Raw genomic sequence first — 24,150 nt, forward strand, 5'->3', positions numbered from 1 at the left:
ACCAACGGACATGAGTAAAATTAAGCATTACTAATAGCAAAAAAATAAAACTGTCTGGGAAAACAACAACATACTGGAACTCTGTGCAAAATATTTTAATATTAAACAATAAGAAAAGCAACTATTGTATATTATAATATAACAAATGCTGTGAATAATATTAATGAAATAACCAGAGTTAATTTAGATATCTAAATATATTACCCATGCTCTATCTTGCTCTTCTGCAGCAGGCTACCAAGTTAGGAGGAAGGAGCAGGCAGAGTGTGAGTGACAACTGTTGCTATACAGAGATGTATGATGTGGATTGTGGTACATAGATGCAGGGCCTGGGGGTGTCACAGTAACTTAAATGACTGCAGCCTCAGCTTATTTATCTGTATTAGATCCCATCAGGACACTGTTAAATATGTGGGAAGAGCCTTAGCTATCTGTAATGCAGTGGGGAGGTAGCATTTTACTTTACTATACAACATATATATATATATATATATATATATATATATATATATTACTATATAACAGAGCTGCAGTGGAATGCCAGGGTTGCATTTAACAGCTTATTGTACCTCCTGGACATTTCAATTTAAGATTTAATAATATTAAAATGCATGATTCATACATAACAAAATAGCTACATTTTATGTTTAGAGTAGAGCAAAAGTACAAAGCATTATATATTTGAGCGAAAACACTGGGAAAACTTAAAATCATTTGAGGCATGTTGGAGTCTTTTCAGAACACAGTCATTCTTTCGATGGCCACGATTGTCACCAGATTATGATAAATCATGGATTTTGAATGGAGCAGCCAAAATTAGATGGGCCTTCACCAAAAAGTGGACGTGGTTAGTCTGACAGTTAAGGATCAATTCACCTGATAGTTTGTCCCATGTTCCTGTCCTTTGTCCTTTCTATACCCCATCAAATATTTGCCTACCCCCATGTGTTCCAAAGCAGCTACATATTGTTTTCCACCTTACTATGGTCTGATGTCTTCAGAGATGTATAAAGTTCACCCTCTGCTCTTCTATGTATTCTTCTCTATATGGGTCTGTGTGCAAATTGTTTCTCAGATTTTGACCCCTTTTTGAGGTTACTTATTCATACTTACCTACTTTCCATACACTTCTCCTGGGTGAAAGTATGACCTGGATGGGGTTTGATTATAAAATATGTGTCAGCTGGTGGGCGGGACAAGGAGTATGATGCCACAAATTGTTTCATCAAATCCTTCCTCATTCAATTCATGATGCAATTTGTGTCATTACACATGTCTCCCGTACACTTTACAGGTCAGTGTAAGGTCTTCAAGGAGAATTGTCTGCTCCCATGGCAGTCTGGAAACCCTCCCAACAATCCAGGCCTTCCTGGAGAGTCGGCAACTATGCACTAACTTTCATGCCACTGTATCGACTCAAATGTGTTTATATAGGGTCCAAATTCTCATTTGATTAATTTAGGTATCTAATTTTATCTGATTTATATGTTATTATTCATTTTTTCAATAAAACATTTTTAAATTATCCTAATTGTGCAAAAACGGTTGCGGAGTAACAAAATTTTATTCCATAATAAAATTTAAAAAAACGATAACTTCAGTGACACACATTAGTATTTATGTCCCATTGAAAACATTAATCAGAAAAATATACAACTGTTTTACAGAATAGAGAAAGAAGAAAGTTACATATAGATAGGACACAATCAAAACACCTATTATTTGGTATATTTTGTGTGAGAATACTTTCTGCATAGGCTTCGGCCTTGAATTAAACAATCATTTCATTATGTACTCAGATGTAGTTCTGCTGTCATCTACCATTATAAATAATAATTGCATATAGGTAGTGATATAGTAATGGTGCCATCTTCTGTATCATTTCCATATCTATATTATCGGCCTAGGCAGAAAAAAATGTAAAATCCCTCCAGTGGACCATGAAGAGGCAGGTTCCCTGATATCTCTTCTACTAGTGACTGGTGTTCTGATCACTGGACCTTCTAGATGTGCTTGGTACTGGGATTTCCTGCATTGGACTCTGAAGCCTTACCTAAGGCAAGTTAATCTCATTTATTCCTGGATGCTAATCACCTGTGGCTGACCTTTTAAAGACTGACTTTCCCTGCAACCTGTGCAGTTCATCAATTGTTCTTGTTGTTGGTGGCCGTCTGTTGCTGCTTGATTCTGACCTGCTCCTCTGCATTGACTTCTGCTTGTCCCTATGTTTTTGCACCACGTCTTGCGACCCTGACTCGTGGCTTCGACTGGACCTTCCTCTTGCTTGTTCCCTGGTACTTTTTGTGGATCTCCCTGCTTTTGACCCTCTAGCTAGCCTGACCTTCCTTTTGCTTGTATCTCCTGTGGATCCTCCAGTGTCTCGTGTCTCCTGGCTACCTGGAATCCAGATACCTGTGGATAATCTAGGACTGTGTATCTCCTGGCTCATGGGTAACTCTGTCTCCTTGTCGCTGCATCTGTACTTTATAGTGTCATCAGAATTTTACCTGGTAAACCTGTTACCTAGTGCTGCAGTTCAGCCTTTGTATCTTGGAACCTGCTGATTCTATGGCCTAAGTTGTGCCATTCACTGCACCTGTGCCTTATTGTGTCATCGATATAAACTTGCTTTTTCTGCTGTTTGAATTCCTATTAACTGAGTTGCCGTTTACAATCGTCTGCACCTATTGGTTTCCCATGTATCTCTGATATAATAAACACCTCATTTTTCAAACATTATTGCCTCGCCATGGAGATCATACTAGGAATCATAACAGGAAAGCAATTATAGCAGATTATCTGAGCCACTTTCATAAACATCCTGGAGAATGGACATTGCTCAAAGATGTGTTCCACATGCTCACAGAGAGGTTTGGCTACTCACAGATAGATCTGATTGTCACATATCAAAATACCAAGCTAAAGCGGTTCTTTTACCGTCACAAGGATCCCAAAGCAGAAGGTATATAAACCCTAATGAGACCTTAGGTCTTCAGTCTGAGGTATGTGTTCTCTCATTTTCCCCTTATTCACCACCTACTGAGGAAAAGACTCATTGTATTCTTTGTTCTTAAATTAATAACACAGAACATTGGTTGTTCTAGTCAGTAAAGTGTGGCCATGACAAGCAGAAAGCATGGTCACGTGATGGGGTCCCGTTGCCCATAGCTTAAGCTAAGTATATACCATATATACTGTCTTCACACAGGGGGTTAAATAAGTTAACTACCATTCTTGTTCATGTTATCTTTCTCCTATATATATTATTTTTATTAGCATTATTATTATTGTTTATTTGTATAACGCCATTATATAATGCAGTGAATTCCAAAGAATACTGAATCATTCACATCAGTCCCTGCCCCATAGGAGCTTACAGTCTAATTCATTATCACACACATACTAGGGTCCATTTTGTAAGAAACCAATTAACCTACCAGTGTGTTTTTGGATTGTATTCGGTACCCAGAGCAAACCCACACCACCATGATTAGTACATACAGACTCCACACAGATAGAGCCCTTGTCATATTGGAGCTCATAAACCCAGCCATTTGAGCCTGCTTATCACTGTGCCACCATGCCACAGAAATCTCAATATACTATATATTTGGTCACCTCGATAGGTTGATGTTAACTAAATAAAGAAACAGGGAATGTTGCTGAACTCTTCAGGTAGCTATATACCAAATACATTGTGTACGTGAATGAGTAATAGTCAGTGGCCACTGATAGTCACAGCTCAATTCAAGAGTCACAAATAGCATGTATAGTCTTTCTCCCTAGAACAAGGGAGAGATGATTTATAAATGCTGGCCGATTGGCTTCTCTATGCTGACTGGATGTAAGGTGTTCATATGATACTTGCATTTAGTCTTGTGCCACAATCTTTGGAAAGGATCGTCTGATGTTTCAATTTCTCCTGGTCAATACTGTTAATGTCTGCGGCCATATTAATCTAATATCTTTAATGTAGACATTTACATGTTTTTTGTTTTGTTTTTTTCTTAAAAGATACAATATTTATTTTTTATTTTTTTACATTTACATGTTTTAAGTGAAGGTTAGGTTACAGCTTTACAAACTAGAAATAATGATACAAAAAAGGAATGCAAACAGCCCAAAAAGCTATAATAAAAAGATATACAGATTTTATTTCAATTACAGGCAGCAAATAGGCAAAAGTTTTAGGATCAGTTCAAGAAATGCCAATATATCAAGCTAATAGAGGATGCATCCGATTTCCAGGACACACTAGCAAAAGAGTACCAACTTCTTTCTTATGCGGTAAAAATGCACATAAAAGACAGTAGATGGCAGCATTACTCCAGCTAAGCATAAAATATGTAATTACTATAGATAACAGTAGATGACAGCAGCATTAATGTGTACTCTACTTATGGCCAATATCCATGTAGAACCTTTTTACATAAGAGCATTCATTATAATTATGAGTAAATCTGTTAATGCAATTTAACCAGTTAAAACAGAATAGGTAAGTATTGCAAAAGTTACTGTAAAGCGTTGCATTGCATATATATGTGTATAAGCTTAAAGAAAATGTGCAGTGCAATTTGACAATACTATACCATTATTACCTTTGATTTTTTTCCAGAATTAGCCTGGGCTCCATTAATTTACAGGTATAAAACAAGTCTTTTACATTAGTTAGTTCATTGATGCCAGGTTACTTCAGCAAAAAAAGTCTGTGATTAGCTTGTATAAGACAAATATCTCCTGTATCACCTGTAAGATAAATCAACATAGACATTTTTCTCCAGAGGATTTGGGGACTTTTTGAGTGTTGAGACTTCCCCAATGTGAAGAAAATATAAAACTGATTTATATGTCTATCATCTGCTACTGAGATTTATTGTGGAAAGTGACGTAAACATAATTTCTTCAATCCTAATGCAGACATATCCAGAGGTGCCCAGATATATTCAAAGTCAGAAACCCTTCCTCCTGGATCTCAGAGCAAGTTTCCAAAACAGTTATATATTCCAGCATGATGGCTGAACAGTTCTGTTTTGATACACTGTATGTGTGATTTTCTTTCTGTTATCAACATTGTGATGCCCACATATGGGATTTGGGATGGATATGAGTGAGGACCAGTGGAAGAGTCAGGAGCACTTCTCAGACCAGACAGTGCTGTCTCCCTGAGAGCTACACAGCACAGATGAGGCTGCTTAGAAATAGGATGTTTCATTTTTGCAAACAAACGCTAATCTAGGCAGTCCAGATTATTACAAATGTTGGAATTATCTGATCACAGAGGTCATAGATAAAATTGGGAGATTGGGAATCCTCTATCTCTACAGTTGTTAGGGGACAACAAGTCCCAGTACCACACTGGTTTGCAGAGCATGTGGGGACAAACTTCAACAGCTGGAGAATGAGAGGTAACGAAAATTTTATGAAGTCTGAAGTAAGGGAAGAATATATACAGAATGTAATTCCTTTTTGTCTATTTATCTTTATCCCTATAAGTAATCAAATAATTGTCTCATCTAACTTTACATACACATATGTATTATTTCAGAAGAAGTGATGTTATAATTAAATTTCTAGTTAGAATGATAAGATGAATACAAGCTTATTATTGTCACTTAGTATTAAAAGCTTCCTTTAGACTTTCTAAAGCTTGTTCTTTTGTTATTTTCTCCCAGTCTTCTGGTAATACAGCTGGTTTTGATTTATATTCATCAGCAAATTTTTGATTAAACTGCACAAAAATGTATTTCCAGTAATCAGATGACTTGATACTGGGGTCAGGTTGGATGGACCAATCTGGATAATATGTGCAATACTCTTTGAATGGGTGCGGATTCCAATTTGTGTCACAGTTTTGAAATGTACCATTTGATACAACAGAAGTAGAACATATGTCAGTGACCAATCTCTCATCCATTACAAATATGTACCTCCCCAATCCCTTAGGTCTGTGGACAGATGCAGAATGCTCCTTATGATCACCTCCTGCATTCTCACAGGGAACTTTACAGAATGGACACTGATGTCCACATCCAATCACCTTCTTAAACAGTTCATCCTGAGGCTTCAATGTGACCCTGGAAAGTACAGACTCAATGTCTGATGATCCCAGTTCTTCTAGAATTTCTTTTTTTATGATGGGGAGATAATGGAGAATGACCTCAAGGAACTGCTCAACATTTGCTGTACTATGGAAAGTGATCAGATTTATCACAGTCTGTGAAATGACTAATTCTTTGCTGAATAGTTCACAAAACTGCTGTAAAAAAGTTGAAATTGTTTCTATGTTTAAACATTTTTCACTTTTAAGGAAATCTTCTATTTTTTCAGAGATCACACCCAAAATTTTTACCTGTAACAAATTTATAGATGATGGATCCTTATATTTTTCTAAAATGTATTTAAGTATCCAGTTTTTCAAAAAACTCTCATATGAATTAATGTATTGCACATAGTTCTGGAAGCTGTTCTTCTCCAGTAGATCATTCAGCACAGTTACCTGAAAATTACTTCTGTTGCTAAATATAATATTATCAGAGTTCTTCAATATCTCATCAATGATTTCTTTCCCAAGATGTCTCAGAATATACTCAGATAATGCTGGTTTCAGACACTGCTCACAGAATGTTTTGGCTCTGTTCTGACACTCATCTTTCATTTGAAATATACTCTCAAATGTAGATAAATATTTAGGTTTTAACTTTTCTAGGCAGATTTTTGAGTAATTTTCTTGGATAAACGTATCATGCATCTTCTGAAATTTCCGAGATGCTCTTCCAAAGATGAGGAGCTTGAGGTCCAGCTCAAACTGTGATGTGAAATGAAACTTCTTACGGTTTCCTTCCTCCAGTTTATCATTGATCATGTGCAGTAATTCCTGGCAGTAAGTGTCATTATAATCTTCAGGCGATATTACTTTCTCTGTGACATATGTATCACATCTATCTATCAAATATGCTGCAAGTACTGCTACCTTATCATAGATTTCTTGGCTGATATATAAATTATTACGTGTTACATTATACCAACTGACATCAATGTACTTTTTATCCATCATAAATTCTCTGTGTCTATAATCATCTAAACTCATCACTTTAGAGAGATTTTCATTTATGCCACCACCTTTTACACTCATCTCACTTCTCAGCAGATGAAGCATTGTCTGACCGATGTTACGTTTCCTTAATTCCTCCAACTTTAAATCACAGAGTGTTTCTACCCACATGTCTTCAAATTCTTGTTTCACCTCCATGTCACCCAGCTCACAGTTCTTCTCTCTGCAGCGTTTCAGGAGATCAGTAATTTTTTTTTCAATCAGCTTCTGGGATGTCTTCTGGATAATCTGTATATTGATCTCTCCTTTCTGAATAGAAACAGCTTCATTGACCTTGCTAAACGCAATCCTTTCTAGCTCTTTTTTTAGAAACTTTACACTCATGAAGAAATCTTCTCTGTATCGTTCTATAAGATGGACATTTTTAGATTTATTCTCAAAGTATATTTTAAGTTGTATCAGTATTTTATTTTCTTCTTCAAGTAGCAGCTGTTGAACATCAATCTCATATTGTGCACAAATTTCTGTATCAAAACTATTAGCAGATTGATTTCTAATACCAGTCTCTGTGCTCATCACCCAGCTGTGGACATTTTTGGTGAACTCCCATTCCCACAGAGAGTATTGTGCAGACAGATTATTATAAGCTTCAGCTACCAGACTGTTCCTAAAGCTGAAGATAAACTTCTCATGTTTAACTGCTTTCCACAAACTCTTTATCCATTCAATAAACTGATGAATATTATTGCACTGTCTGAACTCAGAATTCTGTGATTCTAATAAATCAAATAAATACTTTTTTAGTTCATAAACATTTTCACTGTAACCAAAATTTACAGGAGCCATTGGGGGGACCCCCTGCCACAGTCCAGGAATGTACCAGTTGTGTCTCTCTAGATCATAGTCCATCACATCACTGAAAGCTGTAATTCCACTTTTCTTCTCCATTTCTGCAGCAATTTTTGTCATTTCATTCAACTGTTCCAGAAGCTTCTTCCGGTCTCTCATGTTCTTTTGATGAGCGGACACAACGCTCACATTCTGATGTACAAACTGACAGTTGGGTTTCTTCCCAATTTCTTTCATCCTAAGAAATGCATGGACCACGATCTGTAAAATATCTTTCATCTCAGATGTATGTTCCATGGCCATATTCACTATGGTGATATCACTCAAACCAACCACTAAAGTTGCCAATTCATTGTCATGTTCATAACTGTCCTCCAGAGATGCCAACTCAGGAGCTTTCAACCCTTCAGTGTCAATCACCAGAATAAAGTCACAGCCCAGCTCCTCCTGGAAGGTCTCTTTCACTTTAATAAGAGTCATGAAGGCTCCTCGTGTGCATCGTCCACTGGCCACAGGGAACTGTAAACCAAACATGGTGTTCAGAAGGGTGGATTTCCCCGTACTCTGCACTCCCAGCACAGTTATTACTCTCATCCTGCAGTGTCCTCCTGTCTTGTTGTCCAGCTCAGTCAGGACATCAGTTATCCACTGCAGGGGGATGTTGGAGGCGTCTCCATCAATCAGCTCCAAAGGGAACCCATCCAGCAGGAGATCAGCAGCTATTCCTGGAAGATTAGAAAATTGTTTTGGGGTTCCAACAATTAGATTCTCATTAACCTTTGAATATTCAGCCTCATAAACCTGCCACAGCTCACGTAGGAAATGTTCAATTCCTAAAGAGCTGTCAGAGAATCTCTGATCTAGTTGCTTTAGTTCTTCAGGATTATTTGATTTATTGTTACATTTTTCCTTGTATTCAGACTGCAGTGAAGAAATATTATTTCTTGCAGTTGAATCCAACTCAAACTTCATCCATTTCAGAAAATAATGTTTTTCTACTTGAGACAAATTGGTGATTGCGTTAATAAACAGTAATATGCCAGTAGAAATGTTGTGTTTGTATTGTTCCTGGCGTAGGGAATTTAGATGCTGTATGAGCTCACTATGATAATCTTGTACATTTTTATCTCCTTGTTTTGTCATTCTGCAAAGTTCTTTCTCTATTTGTGTTATTTGTTTCCACAGATCTCCCTGTAATGTCAGAGTTTCTTTCTTATACTCTTCCACATTGTGTATTACAGAGGTAATGTTACTGGCATGTTCCTTTGCATTCTGACATGTAGACGTGTTCTCATCTACACAGATATAATCTCCTTGGATTTCATCTATAATACTAACCAAACTAATTCTACTTTGACAATTATTTAAAAGACCATGAATGGTGTGTTGTATTTTTCTAGCCAATGCTGCATCATTAGCTGTGCTGCCTTTTAGAATAATATTTGTATTATCAATTTTAAGTTCTGACATTAGATTGTTTATGTGCTGCACAGTCTCTGTGGTTACTTGTTTCCCAGGTCTTGGAGTAACAATGAAATAATACTGTGTGTCGGAGTTACTGCAGGTTGATAACATTCTGAATTCTCTCTCACAAATACTCTCAATAAATATAAACACAGCTGATGAGACTTGTGTCAGAAACATGAACTGTTCCCAGCTGGACTCCAGGTCTCCACGTAGATTGGTCACTGCGATGGGCTCTGGGAAAACATCAGACTGACCACAAGGAAAATACCAGGAAATTTCCACAAGTCCATCAGATATTATCCTCTCAGTATTTCCTCCCTCCATATTGTCATGTATGAAGAAATCGTGATGATGTTGAGCTGGATTAAGAATTTGATCAAGGATTTTAGATTTGGATAATTTGTTTTTCCCTAGTTTTACAAAGGAGAAGATCGGCATGGGAATGTTCACAACATTTTCTTCACTGAACCCTTTACTGTCAGCTAATGATTGAGGTCTCCATCTCTTCACAATATCCCTCATTGCCCACAGCATGAAGGTGCATTCTGTGCCATCACCAGCAGGGAGCAGCAGAGGGACAGCAAACTGGCACATGGACATTTTTGATACAATCTCTTGTTGTAGAAAACTTTCTGAACAATGCAGGACAGCGCACACAACATCCAGAGGGTGAATATTGAGAGTTGAATGATTCTCAGTTTCAGTCATTAACAATTTAAACACATTTTTATTTTCATTTGGATCCAAGTTAGGTGAAAGTTTTTCAAACTGAGTGTTTAGTGCAGTTCTGTTTAGGGCCATGAGCTTCCTTAGAAAGTGCCATGGAATATCTGTTATATCCTGAGGCTGAACATATTCCAGATTCTCTGACCCGATCTCTAGAACATCCCTTAGGGTCAGTTTTGATACAGTTGGTTGCTGTAAATTTACATTCTCCAGAAGTCTGTGAAATGTCTGCACTTTGTCTGTGAATAGAAACCACATATTAACATTGTTATTCAATGAACTTTCAAATAATGAAATGTACATTAAATAGTATTTGATTATTCTATTTCCATAAATGTACTTCAGCATTTTCAACTACTGTTCAGTGTGTTGTAGCCCTAGCAACAATTCACTTATATATACTCATTTATATAGAGACAGCTTACACCTTTTATAAAGGGAGTTCTATAACTGGAAATCTTCCTCCCAAATTGTATGTACCTGAGGTCTGGCACTGACAAGGATCGGGGGACTCTGTTATGCCCTTACTGTGCCAATCATCTTTTGAGACAGGCAGCAATGTTGTAGCCCAACAATAACCTGCCTGTCGGAGTCTGAAGAAACAGGAGAGTAACAACAATTTAGCACAGGAGCTGCCAGAACTCCCAAACCTTACAAATACCAGACCCCAGGTAAGTAAAATATGGGGACAAAGTTTTATCCATTTAAGGTGTAACACTATCCCTAAAGGCTAAAGGATGTATCAAATCATTCTACAATTAAAATCACTTCCTAAAGATTTTTTTTTAGCTTACTACAGCTACATAAAATTGGTACTTTGGTAGTTTTGGACTTTCTCTGCATGTTTCATACAAGCTGTGTTCTCCACTAAGGTATGATACAGTGTATAGCAGCCTGGCTCCTCTCTGATTACAGGTAATCACACCTAAATTGTCAAGAAATTGTTCATCTGCTTTATAACAATTTATCTTGATTTCCAGTTATGCATCACCTCTTATCTGCCACAACTTCTATATTTTCAGCCAATAGGAGACCTAACTTAATAACATAGTTGCTCAAACTCTGCATTCTGCTAAACAAGTTAATATTTCCCACACTCACATTCAAACGGTTAATGCAGCCAAGCAATTTATATCCTCTTAACAGGTATTGAATTAATTTAGAGCAATAAGGATATCACTCATTGATATGGTAATTTAATATGCCTAAAGGTACAATGCGTATAGAGTATAAAAATAATTACTGACAAGATGACATATGACATAGGCAAACACTTGCAGAAATAAAATGAGAAAATTTAGAATATAAAATTACATACTAGTTTTTTAGACTGTGCCTGGGACTGGCAGCAAAGATGGACAGCTTACAATTCGATTGTTGACCCTGACTGTTAGGTGACCTGGGGCTAGATTTACTAAGCTGCGGATTTGAAAAAGTAGGGATGTTGCCTATAGTGACCAATCAGATTCTAGCTGTCATTTTGTAGAAAGTACTAAATAAATGAAAGCTAGAATCTGATTGGTTGCTATAGGCAACATCCTCAGTTTTTCAAACCCACAGCTTAGTAAATCTAGCCCCTGGACTTTTTAAAGACTCATTCTCACCTTCCCCCCCACCTCCCTACTGGTGGGGTGTCTGTGAGTGGTAAACTAGGCTGATGAGAGTTTTACAATCTGGATTCCTAACTCACTTTATAATCCCCAATGTTTACAAGTAACAGATCTTTTCTTGTGAGAGTCATACTAACCTAAGTTTAACATGAATCAATCGAGTATAAATATATGAATGTATAGATATCCAACAGAGGTGATTAGTTCAGTTAATATTCAATTATTCTCACATAAAAAAAACTAGTTAAATTGTCCTCCTCAAAACACATAAGGCTTATATATTTTTAATTTTGAAGATTCATTTTATGCAAAAATAATACCTGTCATGAATGTGATCTAAACCAAAAAAAGAGACATGGGAATTTTTATTGCTCATCATATTAGCTTTGAATTACTAGACACCCATAAAGACAAGGGCTGGGTACGGATTAGCAATTACCAAAATTCCGACATCCTTCATACCTACAAAAAAAACAACGATTGCACAAAAAAACGAAGTCAATACAAACAGACTTACCTGAAATCCGGAGATCAAGATGTCCGATGGCACCGGCAGGCTGACAGGCAGTGATTCCGAATGGACAGCTTTCCGGCACTCGAGTCTGACGTCTGCGCAACTTAGATGAATGGTAAAGCCACAATGTCTGGACCCCACAGACTAAGTTTTGAAACACTTAGCCTGCGAGGTCCAGACATTGCCACTTTAAATTACAATTTATCTAAGTCGCGCAGACGTCAGACTCAAGTGCCAGAGAGCTGTCCACTCGGAATAACTTCGTTTTTTGTGCAATCGATTTTTTTTTTTGTAGGTATGAAGGATGTTGGAATTGTGGTAATCGGTAATACGATTACCACCGAAAGAGAAAGAGGGAAGTTTCCTTATATTAATTGGCAAACCGAACAACCTCCCTTGAACTTTATTCAACATCTAGGTCTAAAGCAAAATCAAAAACACAGTTTTTGAAAAACTAGGGAAAATATTCTCCCAAGTCAGAAATGGAGAACTTATTGTTGCAGGAGACTTGAAAGCAGAAATTAGCACTACCCTGAATGGATATACCCCTGTGGCCACCACTTGTGAAAGAGCAGACCACTAAAAATCTAAAGTACTTCTAAGTTTTCAAAATACGTATCTGCTATATGATTCTTGGAGAGACAGGGAACCACTCACTAGGGATTATTCATTTTGACAATTTATAATACCTACTCAAGTATAGTTATGATTCTGATCAGCCTTGGCCCAACCCTAAGGCTAGAAAACATTTATCCAATAATCTGGTCAGACCACACCCCAGTCATGGCTGATCTCCACAATGTCATGGAGGATCAATGAAAAGCTTCTCCATGAAAAAAACATATAATAACCAAATTCAACACATCCTTACTGAATACTTTAATTAAAATAATATCCCTTCACACCTACCCAAAAACCCAATGGACAGCTTATAAAGCATTCCTGATAACTATGGCCTCCAGACAAAAAAAATCCCCAAATAACCCTTCTCTCTGCAAAACTACAATATATTGAATCCAAACATAAAGCTAGGCCGGGTGTCCTGTCTGACAGATGTACAAACTGCTAACAATTTCAAATGATTAAAACAATCCTTTTATGAAAAGGGTAATATGGCCCACATTTCACACAAATAGCCTCTAGCTTCGCTCCAGCCAATACAATTACTTGGCTAGATATCGAAACCAAGTACTCTCATCTACCTGGTCCATTCAGAGGAAACACAGGCCTCCTCTGTCCAATATGCTACTGACAGTATAGTTATTATTACAAATTTGTGACTCTTATGCTTTAAAATATGACCTTTATAATATGGACTCCCCCATTATTCCTCTCTGGAATAATCCATATTTCCCACCAGACACTGCGGAATCAGTGGCGCTATATAAATAAATGGTGATGATGATGATTACCCGATCTATCCAATGGATCTCAGCCAGATATCTTTTTGAAGTAGATATGACAGAAAACAATTGTGAATATCTTTCTCTGACATTTACCAGAAACCTCATGAACTGACCATTCATCCTTTGGAAGATATCTTTCTATAATTTTCAAGAGATATACTACCATTCAAACAAATCTGCCTCATATCTCTATACTATATGGCTTTTTTGTTTGACTCCTTTAACCAATAGAAAAGTCACCAGGAGATAGGACGAGAAAGACACCAGGTGACGATGGAAGAGAAAAAAACCATAGGTTATATCTAACTCTTAATCACAACCTTAATCAAAGAAACATATAGTATAGGTGGTGCTACACCCCAGAGAAACTAAATAAGATGTTCCCTACATCTGACCCAAAATGCTGGAGGAATTGTGGCTAATAAAGATTCAACACAGATTCCTCTTAGTTTTGACCCTAAACACTAGATAAACAGAGATCAGGGATCAGAGATCAGAGATCACACAGTTTGCCTTTACAAGTCATCGCAGCTTTAAATTTTCACTGCAAAGTCGCCGATTTCCGGCAAGTTGAAAAAAATCGGACATTCATACATTTACCCCCAGCTCTCTAAACACTGACCAGCTTCTCTAGCATCGGTCACACTGAACAGTGAAACAACCAGGTTTTTATAACTGACACTCCTCCCGCAGCAGGTGACACTCTCACCTTCCCTTTAAAAGGGAGTTCTCATTGTTTGCTCTGTTTGCTCTCTACTGCAGACACACCCTTTCAGCCTGCTGTGGGAAAATACTCTCTTAAACCAACTAAATTAAATCAGACTTTATTCTATTATTTTGTCACACAGGTGTCCTCCACCTGTTTATCTTTAACCTAGGTGTACTGCTGTGCAAATGTGTAACACTTGCATCCTTTCCATGCAGATTGCAAGCTAAATACCTCTCTTGGTTACATTATGTATCTAACAAGAGGAGTGTCAGTGTATTTTAATGTTATATTCATTCTTTATTTTTTATTCTGGCCTTAAGCTTCCAACAGTTGTGGAACAAATCCCATCATGCCACACCAATCAAAGAATGACTGAACAAGCTAGGATTTATAGTTCTAGAAAAAATAAACAGACATAGGTGGGTTAAAGCCATTGTTCTACTAAGGGCATGGGGCTGGGGAGTTATTTTACCTCTAGCCATAGCAAAACAGAAAGAAAAGAGTTATAAAGTCTAATGGGGTACATTTACTAAGGGCGGTTCCAATGAACCGCAGATTCTCTGCACTTTGCTGTCATATTTATTTTTTTTTTTCAATAATTTTACCAACATCTCAGTGTGATTAAGGCACTTGGACATTTTAAAGGAGTTGGCATAAATATGTTCCCAGTCTTCCTCCGACAAATCTAACTGAAGGTCTGATTCCCATTGGATCTGAGGTTTGGATTTGGGAGCGGCATCAAGACTCAATAAGTTTTTATACCAGAGGGTAATACTGGCTCTACTACTACCTTTAGTTAATGGGGAATAATACCTAGCTAAAGGAGGGCCTATTGCCGGAATGCTCAAAGGTAAGGAAGTTAATAGATGCCTGATTTGAAGGTATTTGTAAAAGTCACCTTTGGGCAACGAATATAGGTCACTGAGGTGTGAGTAGGAGCAGATCCCATCCGAGTCCATCAAATGTCCTAGAGTCCGAATACCCCTACCAATCCATCCAGAAAGATTCAAATCTGGTATTTGGTTGGCGATTATTCGTAGAGACACACTCGTCGTGGGACGCAACAGTCCCTCGGTTCTCTGGCACAATCGATCCCACACAGTCAATGTATCTCTGATAAGAGCCGGCAAGGTCTCCACCGGGGGTCTCCACTGGACAGGTATCCATAAAAGATCTGTCAAGGGGAACTCTGGAATAGACGCTACCTCCAGATCTACCCAAGGCTTCACTCCTCCCGGGAGATACCAGTCTCGGATCTGAGATAGAATACAAGCCTCATGATATTTTGTCAAATGAGGAAGGGCCAGTCCCCCTTGCCGTTTCCCCCTAGTCATACGCTGCATAGCAATACAGGGGGGTTTGGACTTCCAGACATATGTTTTCAACAGGGAGGTCAATTTGGTCAACAGACCCGAGGGAAGGCAAAATGGGAGCATGCGAAATAAGTACATTAATTTAGGGAGAAGCATCATTTTGAACGCTGAGATCCTACCTAACCAGGAGACCTCGAAGCACATCCATGAGCCTGTAAGCTTCAATAGTTGTTGATGTAATATAGAGAAATTATGTTCTATTATTAAAGCTAAGTGAGGGGTTATTTGAATTCCAAGATAAGTAAGTCCAGTAGTTTTCCAAGAGTAATTAAATTTATCTTTTAAAGCCTGTAATACGTCTACCGGGACATTTATAGGGAGCACTTCTGTCTTTGAAGTATTCAATTTATAAAGGGAGGCTTTTCCAAACTGTGACAGCAGGTCCTGGATTGCTGGCAGCGAGGTCTCCGGGTTAGTCACAAATAAGAGCACGTCATCAGCGAATAGACACACTTTATGAGATGTCTCTTTCACCTCTAAGCCTGAGCACCTTTGGTCCAGTCTTATCCGTGCCGCCAACGGTTCTATGGCCATCAGATATATTATAGGGGACATGGGGCAGCCCTGTCGGGTCCCGTTTGTAATTGAGAAATTTAGAGAAAGAAATCCATCACTATACACTCGCGCTGAAGGGTTCGAATATAGGGATAGTATGGCCTTTAAAATGTTGCCAACAAATCCGAAGGTGTGAAGAACCTGAGTCATATAAGACCAGTGTAACCTATCGAACGCCTTTTCAGCATCCAGGGATAGCAGTAACATGCTATCATTATTCTTATGGCATTGTTCTATTAAGTGAAGTATACGTCTCAAATTATCGGGTCCCTGTCTACCTGTCACAAAGCCCACCTGATCTGGGTGGATCAGTTTCGGGATGATAGGAGCGAGTCTGTTAGCAATCAATTTTGCGAATATTTTAACATCTGAATTTAAAAGGGCTATGGGACGATAGTTCTTGCAATCAGTAGGGTCTTTTCCAGGTTTGGGGATAACTACTATATGGGATTCTAACATCTCAGAAGGGAAGGAGCCGGAATGAGTCCCGGCCTCATATAATTGGAGAAGGATAGGTGACAGTACCTCTTGAAATATGGAGAAGAATGAATTGCTGTATCCGTCAGGACCAGGCGCCTTATTCTTAGGGAGTTGTTTGATGACCCTATCTATCTCATCTAGGGACCAAGGGGCATTTAGTTCTTGTCTGAGAGAGGGGGATATGGTTGGCAGGGGGAGATCTCTCAGGAAGGTGGCAATGTCATGATCTGTCGGTTGGTGGGTAGAGGAGTCGGTGCGTAAATTATATAAGTCTGTATAGAAAGCTGCAAAAGAGTCTGCAATGGCTTTAGGGTTAGTAATCTTAGCACCCTTGGGAGTCGTAATGGTTTTAATACGATTCCGTGCTTGCAGTCCCCTAAGTTTACGTGCCAGCAATCCGCTCGCTCTGTTACCCGCTACGTAATATTTTTGGCGTAGTTTAGATAATGCCATTTGGGTGCGCTGCATAAGAAGTTTTTGTAATTCTGCTTTGACCTGTGTTCTCTCAAGGTTTAGCGCTTTGGACGGGTGTGTTTTGTTCTGGGTATCTAGAAGTTTAAGTTTCGCCTCTAGTTTCGTCTGCAGAAACAGGGTCGCCTTATGTAGTCTAGAAGCCACTTGAATAATCCTGCCCCTAACTACCGCCTTAAGGGCGCACCAGTAAGTAAAGACCGAGGTATCAGCTGGGTCATTAGTTTGTGTGAAGGAATGAATAGCATCTTTTATCTCTAGTTTTGCCTCAAGTGAGAGTAATAGGTGTTCTGGCAGCCGCCATGGCCGAAGAGCAAAGGGCGTTCGGGTCGATTTCCATGTCCATGTCACAGGGGCGTGGTCAGACCACGACATGGGGAGAATCTGCGTTTTTTGTGTATTTTGTAAGGACCATTTGTCTGAGAGGATGAGATCAATCCTGGAGTAGGTATTATGAACTGTAGAGAAGTAAGTGTAATCTCTGTCTTTAGGATTAACTGTTCTCCAGACGTCATACAATCCAAATTCAGCCAAAAGTCTACCCAGAGCCATATCCGAGATGGTAGGGGATTGTGACTGTTTAGATCCTGGTTTTAGAGATCTGTCTAATTTGGGTTCTACTACTAGATTGAAATCGCCCATTATCACCAAACTGCCTCTTTTAACCTTTTCAATCAATGCTAAAGTATTTTTCAGGAAGTGAAGTTGTCTGGAATTAGGGGCGTATAGCGACACTAAAGTTATCCATTTCTCATTCAATTGTCCTATAACTATCAGATATCTACCCATCTTGTCTTCCACTGTAGTAGAAAGTTTAAAAGAACAATTAGAGCTGAGTAGAATGGCAACCCCGCATTTTTTATGGGGTCCATTCGCAGTATAACAAGTAGGGAAACGCCGGTCCCTGAAGACAGGTGGGGCTTTGGCAGTAAAGTGTGTCTCTTGAATTGCTATTATGTCAGCTTTCGCTTTATGAAATGATGTTAACGCCAGTCTGCGTTTAGCAGGGGAGTTAAGCCCTCTAGCATTTTGAGACAGAAATGTAACCATCACTTAAGAGGAGGGATTCGAGGTAGTTCAACTAGTAACCAATCTATGAGGCACCGGTCAGATATGACCTGGCCTCTTAATTGAGTCAAAGTAAATGTCTTCAGGTGCTGTGTTCCAATGAGCAAGGGGGGGGGGGGTAAAAGAGGGGGGGCTATATATCCCCTCTGGGGGTGGGGAAACAGAAATAATCCCAAATATAGGATTAACATTTTTGCCGGAGAGGGGAAATACCGGCAAAATCACAAGCTTGGAGTGCGCGGCCTGGGCCAATCGGCACCCCCGCCCGCATGTACAACCCAAACCATGCCCTGTCTAAAGATGGATAATTAGATAAAGAGATATGAGCACACATCAGAAACTATCTCAAAGTATAGATATCATAACAGACAAATATATAGCGTTTTTACACACCCTAAACACAACGAAATAACATGTATTACATTATCAAGAGAGAAAATACTTATATCAGACCCCATATATTTATATATATGTACATATATACTTAGTAAGGGACAAGAATCGCTTTCCCTATGTATGAAAAAGCCCGGCTAATCATCTCTGTAGGAGGAAATATAAATGTTAATCAAATTTTATATAACTCAACTTTGCATTCAATTAATTAAATTAAAGCGCCCTCTTAACAATAATATGGCAAATATACAAAATATGAGGGAGAACAGAGGTGAATCAAGTAGAATCTTATCTGAAAGGTGGGTCAGCATGAAGTCATCCCTCCATTATATTTCAGTCTCTAGATACCGTGAAGACGCTGCATCCATTAGATGAACCGTATTTGTAGAAAAAGGCCTTGACCGATCCGTACATACAGATGTGGAGGAGAACCCAACATTGAGCAATAACATAACTTTGCAACTGGGGGACCCTCTCTAAGTACTGTAGAAGGACCTGGAACCATTCATCTAGGTCTCCCAAGTCATTGGATACAGCTTAAGGGCGCTCCTCTAGGGCTCAGAGATAGTCGGATGGACTTGATAAGTACTTGTTCCAACGGATCTTTCTGCGCTCACTTTAAGAAGAAGAGCCCCCGGAGAGTTTGTATAACTCTGACCGAGTATTTTCGTTATCAGAGGAAGGATGTGTTCTTGGGTTTCATATCGAATAAGAAAAAGCTCAAACTGAACTAGGGAGTTCCTCCCGAGGCGGAGATTCTTTACGTCTCGATCCCCCCTGAGTAGACCAATCGTTGGAGATGTGGGGTCTAGCTTTGGGATCAGACTGTATAACCGGAAGGTTCCAGGACGTTAAGAGCTTTGTCCCTTCATCCACTGAGTTTATGATATGAAGCACGTTGTGTCTGTGGATCAATAGCTTCACTGGGAACCCCCATCTGTAGGAAATATCATTATTTCTTAGAGCTCTAGTGACTGATTGGAAAGCTCTTCGTTTCGCCACCGTGTGTTGGGAGAAATCTGGGAACACTTGAATATCCTGAAGGAGATCTGTGCCCTCTGCTTCCCTGGCTGCCCGCAGGATACGATCCTTAATATGGTAGAAATGGACGCATAATAAGGTATCTCTGGGAACGGTGTCCGGAACTCTCTTATTTTTAGGGAGCCGGTGTATACGGTCGATGGTTAAGTCTAATATGGAAGCAGAAGGGAGAAGTTTCTGAAACAGATTTGTGGCAAAGGATGGTAGATCTGCATTTGAGATCTGCTCTGGTATTCCCCGAATTTTGAGGTTGTTGCGGCGTGATCTATCCTCCATATCCGCCATCTTATCCCTCATGGTGGCAACCTCTGCCTCCAGTTGTTCATGAGATGTAATTAGCTCATTATGTGAGGAGACCACCTCTTCTGACTTGTTCTCTAGCTGGACCGTCCTGGAGCCCAATGCAGCCACCTCTGCTTGAATGGCTTTCATGGAGGCTCTCAGTTCCGATGATAAGTCGGCTTTCAAAGAAGCTAGTAAGGATTGCATTGATTTAAGCGAAATCGGAGCCTCAGGATCAGTCGTACGAATAGGGGACTCAGAAGATGGGATAGAAGTCGAGGCAACATCCAGCTGTTCAGAGTCGTCACCCCGTTCACTCCCCGCTTCCCGGAGGGGGGACATAGATCGCTGTTTGTTTTGTTTAAAGAAGGGGAGCTGTGCAGTTGCGTTAGTCGGGTTGAGTTTTTTAATCTTTTTGATCCTTTTCGGAGCCATCTGAGTGCGTTGTCAGGGCGTTTAGCTTAATGAGAATATCAAATGGATAAGCAGACTCAACTTGGCAGAATCTTTTCAGAGAAGTATCCAGACGGAGCTTTATGTTATTATAGATAAAGAGGTCAGTTAATTACTGGGTGGTCCTTCCAAACTATAGCGTTGACCTATCATGAGGCTTGATCCCATGGGTTAGACGTGCTCAATCTCGCAGAGTAGGGTACATGCGGGCGGTGGTCAGAGCATCTTGTATTTTACATGTGAATCTTTGCTGGAACTGGATTCACTGTTATCCAGCAGCTGTCACCCAGCTATTACATAGCAATAAAACATATGGCCACTAGATGGCAGCAGGCCCCAACAGATGGGATTGATCGTGGAGCTAATCAGCTTACAGATTACTCCCAGGACGCTCCACTCCAGACTCCAAACCGGAAATGAAGCCTGTAATGGCGTCCCACGGCTTCCGGGCCAGCGTGACCCAGATCAAATCTGCAAATCAGAACGAGCAGAGAGACTCCCAGCGGGGGATCAGTCCCCCTGGTAAGTTTCCCGTTACAGCGCTCCAGGTATTGCCGCGGAACGGGTGTCCCAGCACCTCTCCTTTGTTAGTGAGTTATTGCTGCTCACTCAGGGTTGCGACTAGCGCTACTAGCCGGCTGACAGGGCTACTGCTCTTCCGTCACCCAGCTTAGGCACTTAGGGTGGCCACGGGGGTTTGAATCAGCGGGTAAATTAACTATTTGTCGGAGCTCCAGGAAAGCACGTCCAGCTCCGACGGCTATCAGACCACGCCCCCCCTGTCATATTTTTTTAATTTTATTAATATTAATAATTTTATTTATAAATAGACAGGCCAAATGAAAATTGAGTATTCTGCTTTGACCTCTTGGCAAGGACTCCCTTAATAACCAGTACATGTAGCAATATTAATCCAAAAGGAACCTCAATATTGTCGTGCAAGCCAGTGTTACTATTATCACTGGTCCCCAGAATTCTGCACCCATCGATCTATTGCACAGTGAGGCTTCTCTAGGAGAGTAGCAGTGTGTGAGTCTGTGTGGAGCAAATGTCAGATGAATTACAGAGTGCAAGTTGTAGGAGCCCTGATTTACATTTACATATACCACTAGAACTGTTACTAGCTTTCATTATTACTGTACTTTGGTATGGAAACAAATTACCCTAAATTATATTAGTCTAATACTCGCAAGTATATGTTATATAGTCTTAAGGATTGACAGGGGCAGAAGCTGGAATATATTTATTTGTTCATTTTTTATCAACTTTTTTAACCAGTGGAGACATTTAGGAGTAATCAAGGGTCTTGTAGATCTTCATTATTAATATTACTAATATATCCAGTTCAAACTTGAATTGTTAGTAACAACAACACAAGATTCACAATATTTGGCCCTGAATTTAATAACGTGAATTCTGTCTCACGGATAGTTTCAGAAATAAAGTAAAAAGTCATCATGACTATAAAAGTATTTCACACAATAACCAATAAACATGTTTATGTAATGTGAAATGTCTGTGATTACAGTGATTGTGATGAGAGAAGTTACTCACTTTCCGGTAAGTGTTGGGACACATCCGACAATGCTGGAAACCTGGGAATCATGTTCTCTAGATGGTCCAGGAATATCTCACAGGCCGATTCTCCCTTCTGAAGTATAATATCTATCAGCTTGTCAGCTCTCTCTCCTGGGCTCACAGCCTCATACAGATCTATATTCTCCTGGAAACTTATGAGGTGGAGAGAGTCCAGCTCATCACACAAACCATCCACATTCTCCTCAAGCACTTCTGTTAATTTCCATCTCAGGTATTTAATAGTCTTTAATGCTTCTCTAATAGGAGCCATTGTTTTCTGGGTTTCACAGTCTGAAAATAAGTATAAACACAGTGATTATCTGTTTACATAGAATGATTTATATCTGTTGGTTATCAAATAAAATCATGTAATAATAGGAAATTATTTGTTGTCATTAGCAGTGTGTACAATTTATTGTGATTATGTTTTTCCATACTTACATAAAAGTTAACAGAAAAGTGTATGGATCACATTCTCTGAGTAAATGTAAATCTTTATCTTTGGAGACCTTAAGAAGTCATCACAGACTTATATAGTTCTCCCTTATTAATATTACTAATAGATCCAATGAAACCTGGATTTCTGGCCCACTGATACTTTCAGAAATAAAGAAGAAAATTCTTCCTCATGACTGTAAAAGTATTTCACTCAATAACCAATGAACATGTTTATGTAATGTGAAATGTCTGTGATTACAGTGATTGTGATGAGAGAAGTTACTCACTTTCCATTAGGTGTTGGGACACATCAGACAATGCTGGAAACCTGGGAATCATGTTCTCTAGATGGTCCAAGAATCTTTCACTGGTCAATTCTCCCTTCTGAAGTATAATATTTATCAACTTGTCAGTTCCCTCTCCTGGGCTCACAGCCTCATCCAGTTTGCTATATTCCTGGGATGTTATGAGGTAAAGAGAGTCCAGCTCATCACACAAACCATCCACATTCTCCTCATATACTTCTGTTAATTTATATCTCAGGTGTTTAACAGTATTCAGTGCTTCTCTGATAGAAGCCATTGTTTTCTGAGTTTCACGGTCTGAAAATAAGTGTAAACACAGTGATTAGTCTGTTTGTGTAGAATGATTTATTTGTGTTGGTTATTAAATGAAATGATGTAATAAATGGGATACGCTGTCATTAGTAGTGTGTTCAATTTATTGTGATTCATTTTTTTTCTTTATAGACAGAAAATTGTGCTGATCACGGTAATTGTAAAACTATAAGTTTGGAGATCTTTGTGAGTCATTAAAGACTCATGTTGTTCTCATTTATTAATATTACTAATAGATCCAATGCAACCTGGATCTATTAGTAACAACAGCACAAAATTCACATTAATTAACCCTGGAATCTATTTGTAAGTACTTGTGACTATAAAAGTATTTTGCACAATAACCATTGAACATGTTATATAATGTGAAATGTCTGTGATTACAGTGATTGTGATGAGAGACGTTACTCACTTTCCGGTAAGTGTTTGGACACAACAGACAATGCTGGAAACCTGGGAATAATCTTCTCTAGATGGTCCAGGAATCTCTCACAGGCCGGTTCTCCTTTCTGTAGTATAATGTTTATCAGCTTGTCAGCTCTCTGTCCTGGGCTCACAGCCTCATACAGATCTTTATATTCCTGGAAAGTTATGAGGTGGTGATATTTTAGTTCATCACACAAACCATCCACATTATCCTCAAACACTTTCAATAATTTCAATCTCAGGTGTTTTATAGTCTTCAGCACTTCTCTGATAGGAGCCATTGTTGAGTTTTACAGTCTGAAAATAAGTAGAAGCACAGTGATTAGTCTGTTTATATAGAAGTATTTACCTGTATTGATTATTGAGTAAAATCATGTAATAAATAGGATTTAGTCATAGTTACTCAGTGTGTATTTGTCACAAATCAATTCAGGAATACAGCTAAGGAGCCACACATAAGGTGAAAAACATTCAATGTTTATTAGCTGAAGAGTATGAACAAAAGATGTAATAATGAGCTTTGCAGAAATTATCAGGTATATGGCAGTGGCAGGTAAACAGGAGGTATGGAAAGATTCCAGGCAGCAAGTGCAGGGAAATACAGAGGTAAATACCAGGTTCACAGATGATACTGGTAAGCAGA

At 38.9% G+C, this 24,150-nt stretch overlaps 1 protein-coding gene across 1 annotated transcript; it reads right to left on the reverse strand.

Annotated features, from left to right (window-relative positions):
* Positions 1-5,575: 5,575 nt before the first annotated feature.
* LOC142097200 (interferon-induced very large GTPase 1-like) lies at positions 5,576-23,795 on the reverse strand. The gene is made up of 4 exons (XM_075178848.1): positions 23,494-23,795; positions 22,752-23,066; positions 22,003-22,317; positions 5,576-10,332 (listed from the first exon to the last, which is right to left on the reverse strand). Exons 1-4 carry the CDS (start codon positions 23,786-23,788, stop codon positions 5,609-5,611), a joined length of 5,649 nt encoding a protein of 1,882 aa, XP_075034949.1. The 5' UTR covers positions 23,789-23,795; the 3' UTR covers positions 5,576-5,608.
* Between the last annotated feature and the right edge of the window lie 355 nt (positions 23,796-24,150).

This window comes from Mixophyes fleayi, chromosome 7 (assembly GCF_038048845.1).
Source record: "Mixophyes fleayi isolate aMixFle1 chromosome 7, aMixFle1.hap1, whole genome shotgun sequence".
NCBI classification, from domain to species: domain Eukaryota; kingdom Metazoa; phylum Chordata; class Amphibia; order Anura; family Limnodynastidae; genus Mixophyes; species Mixophyes fleayi.

What these genes read in the sequence shown, in the direction of transcription:
- LOC142097200 (XM_075178848.1), bottom strand. Translation starts at nt 23,788, where the DNA reads ATGGCTCCTATCAGAGAAGTGCTGAAGACTATAAAACACCTGAGATTG. An exon ending in GTCCAAACACTTACCGGAAA is followed by an intron (nt 23,067 to 23,493) that starts GTGAGTAACGTC and finishes ACTTATTTTCAG; the next exon opens with ACCGTGAAACTCAGAAAACA. An exon ending in GTCCCAACACTTACCGGAAA is followed by an intron (nt 10,333 to 22,002) that starts GTGAGTAACTTC and finishes TTCTATTCACAG; the next exon opens with ACAAAGTGCAGACATTTCAC.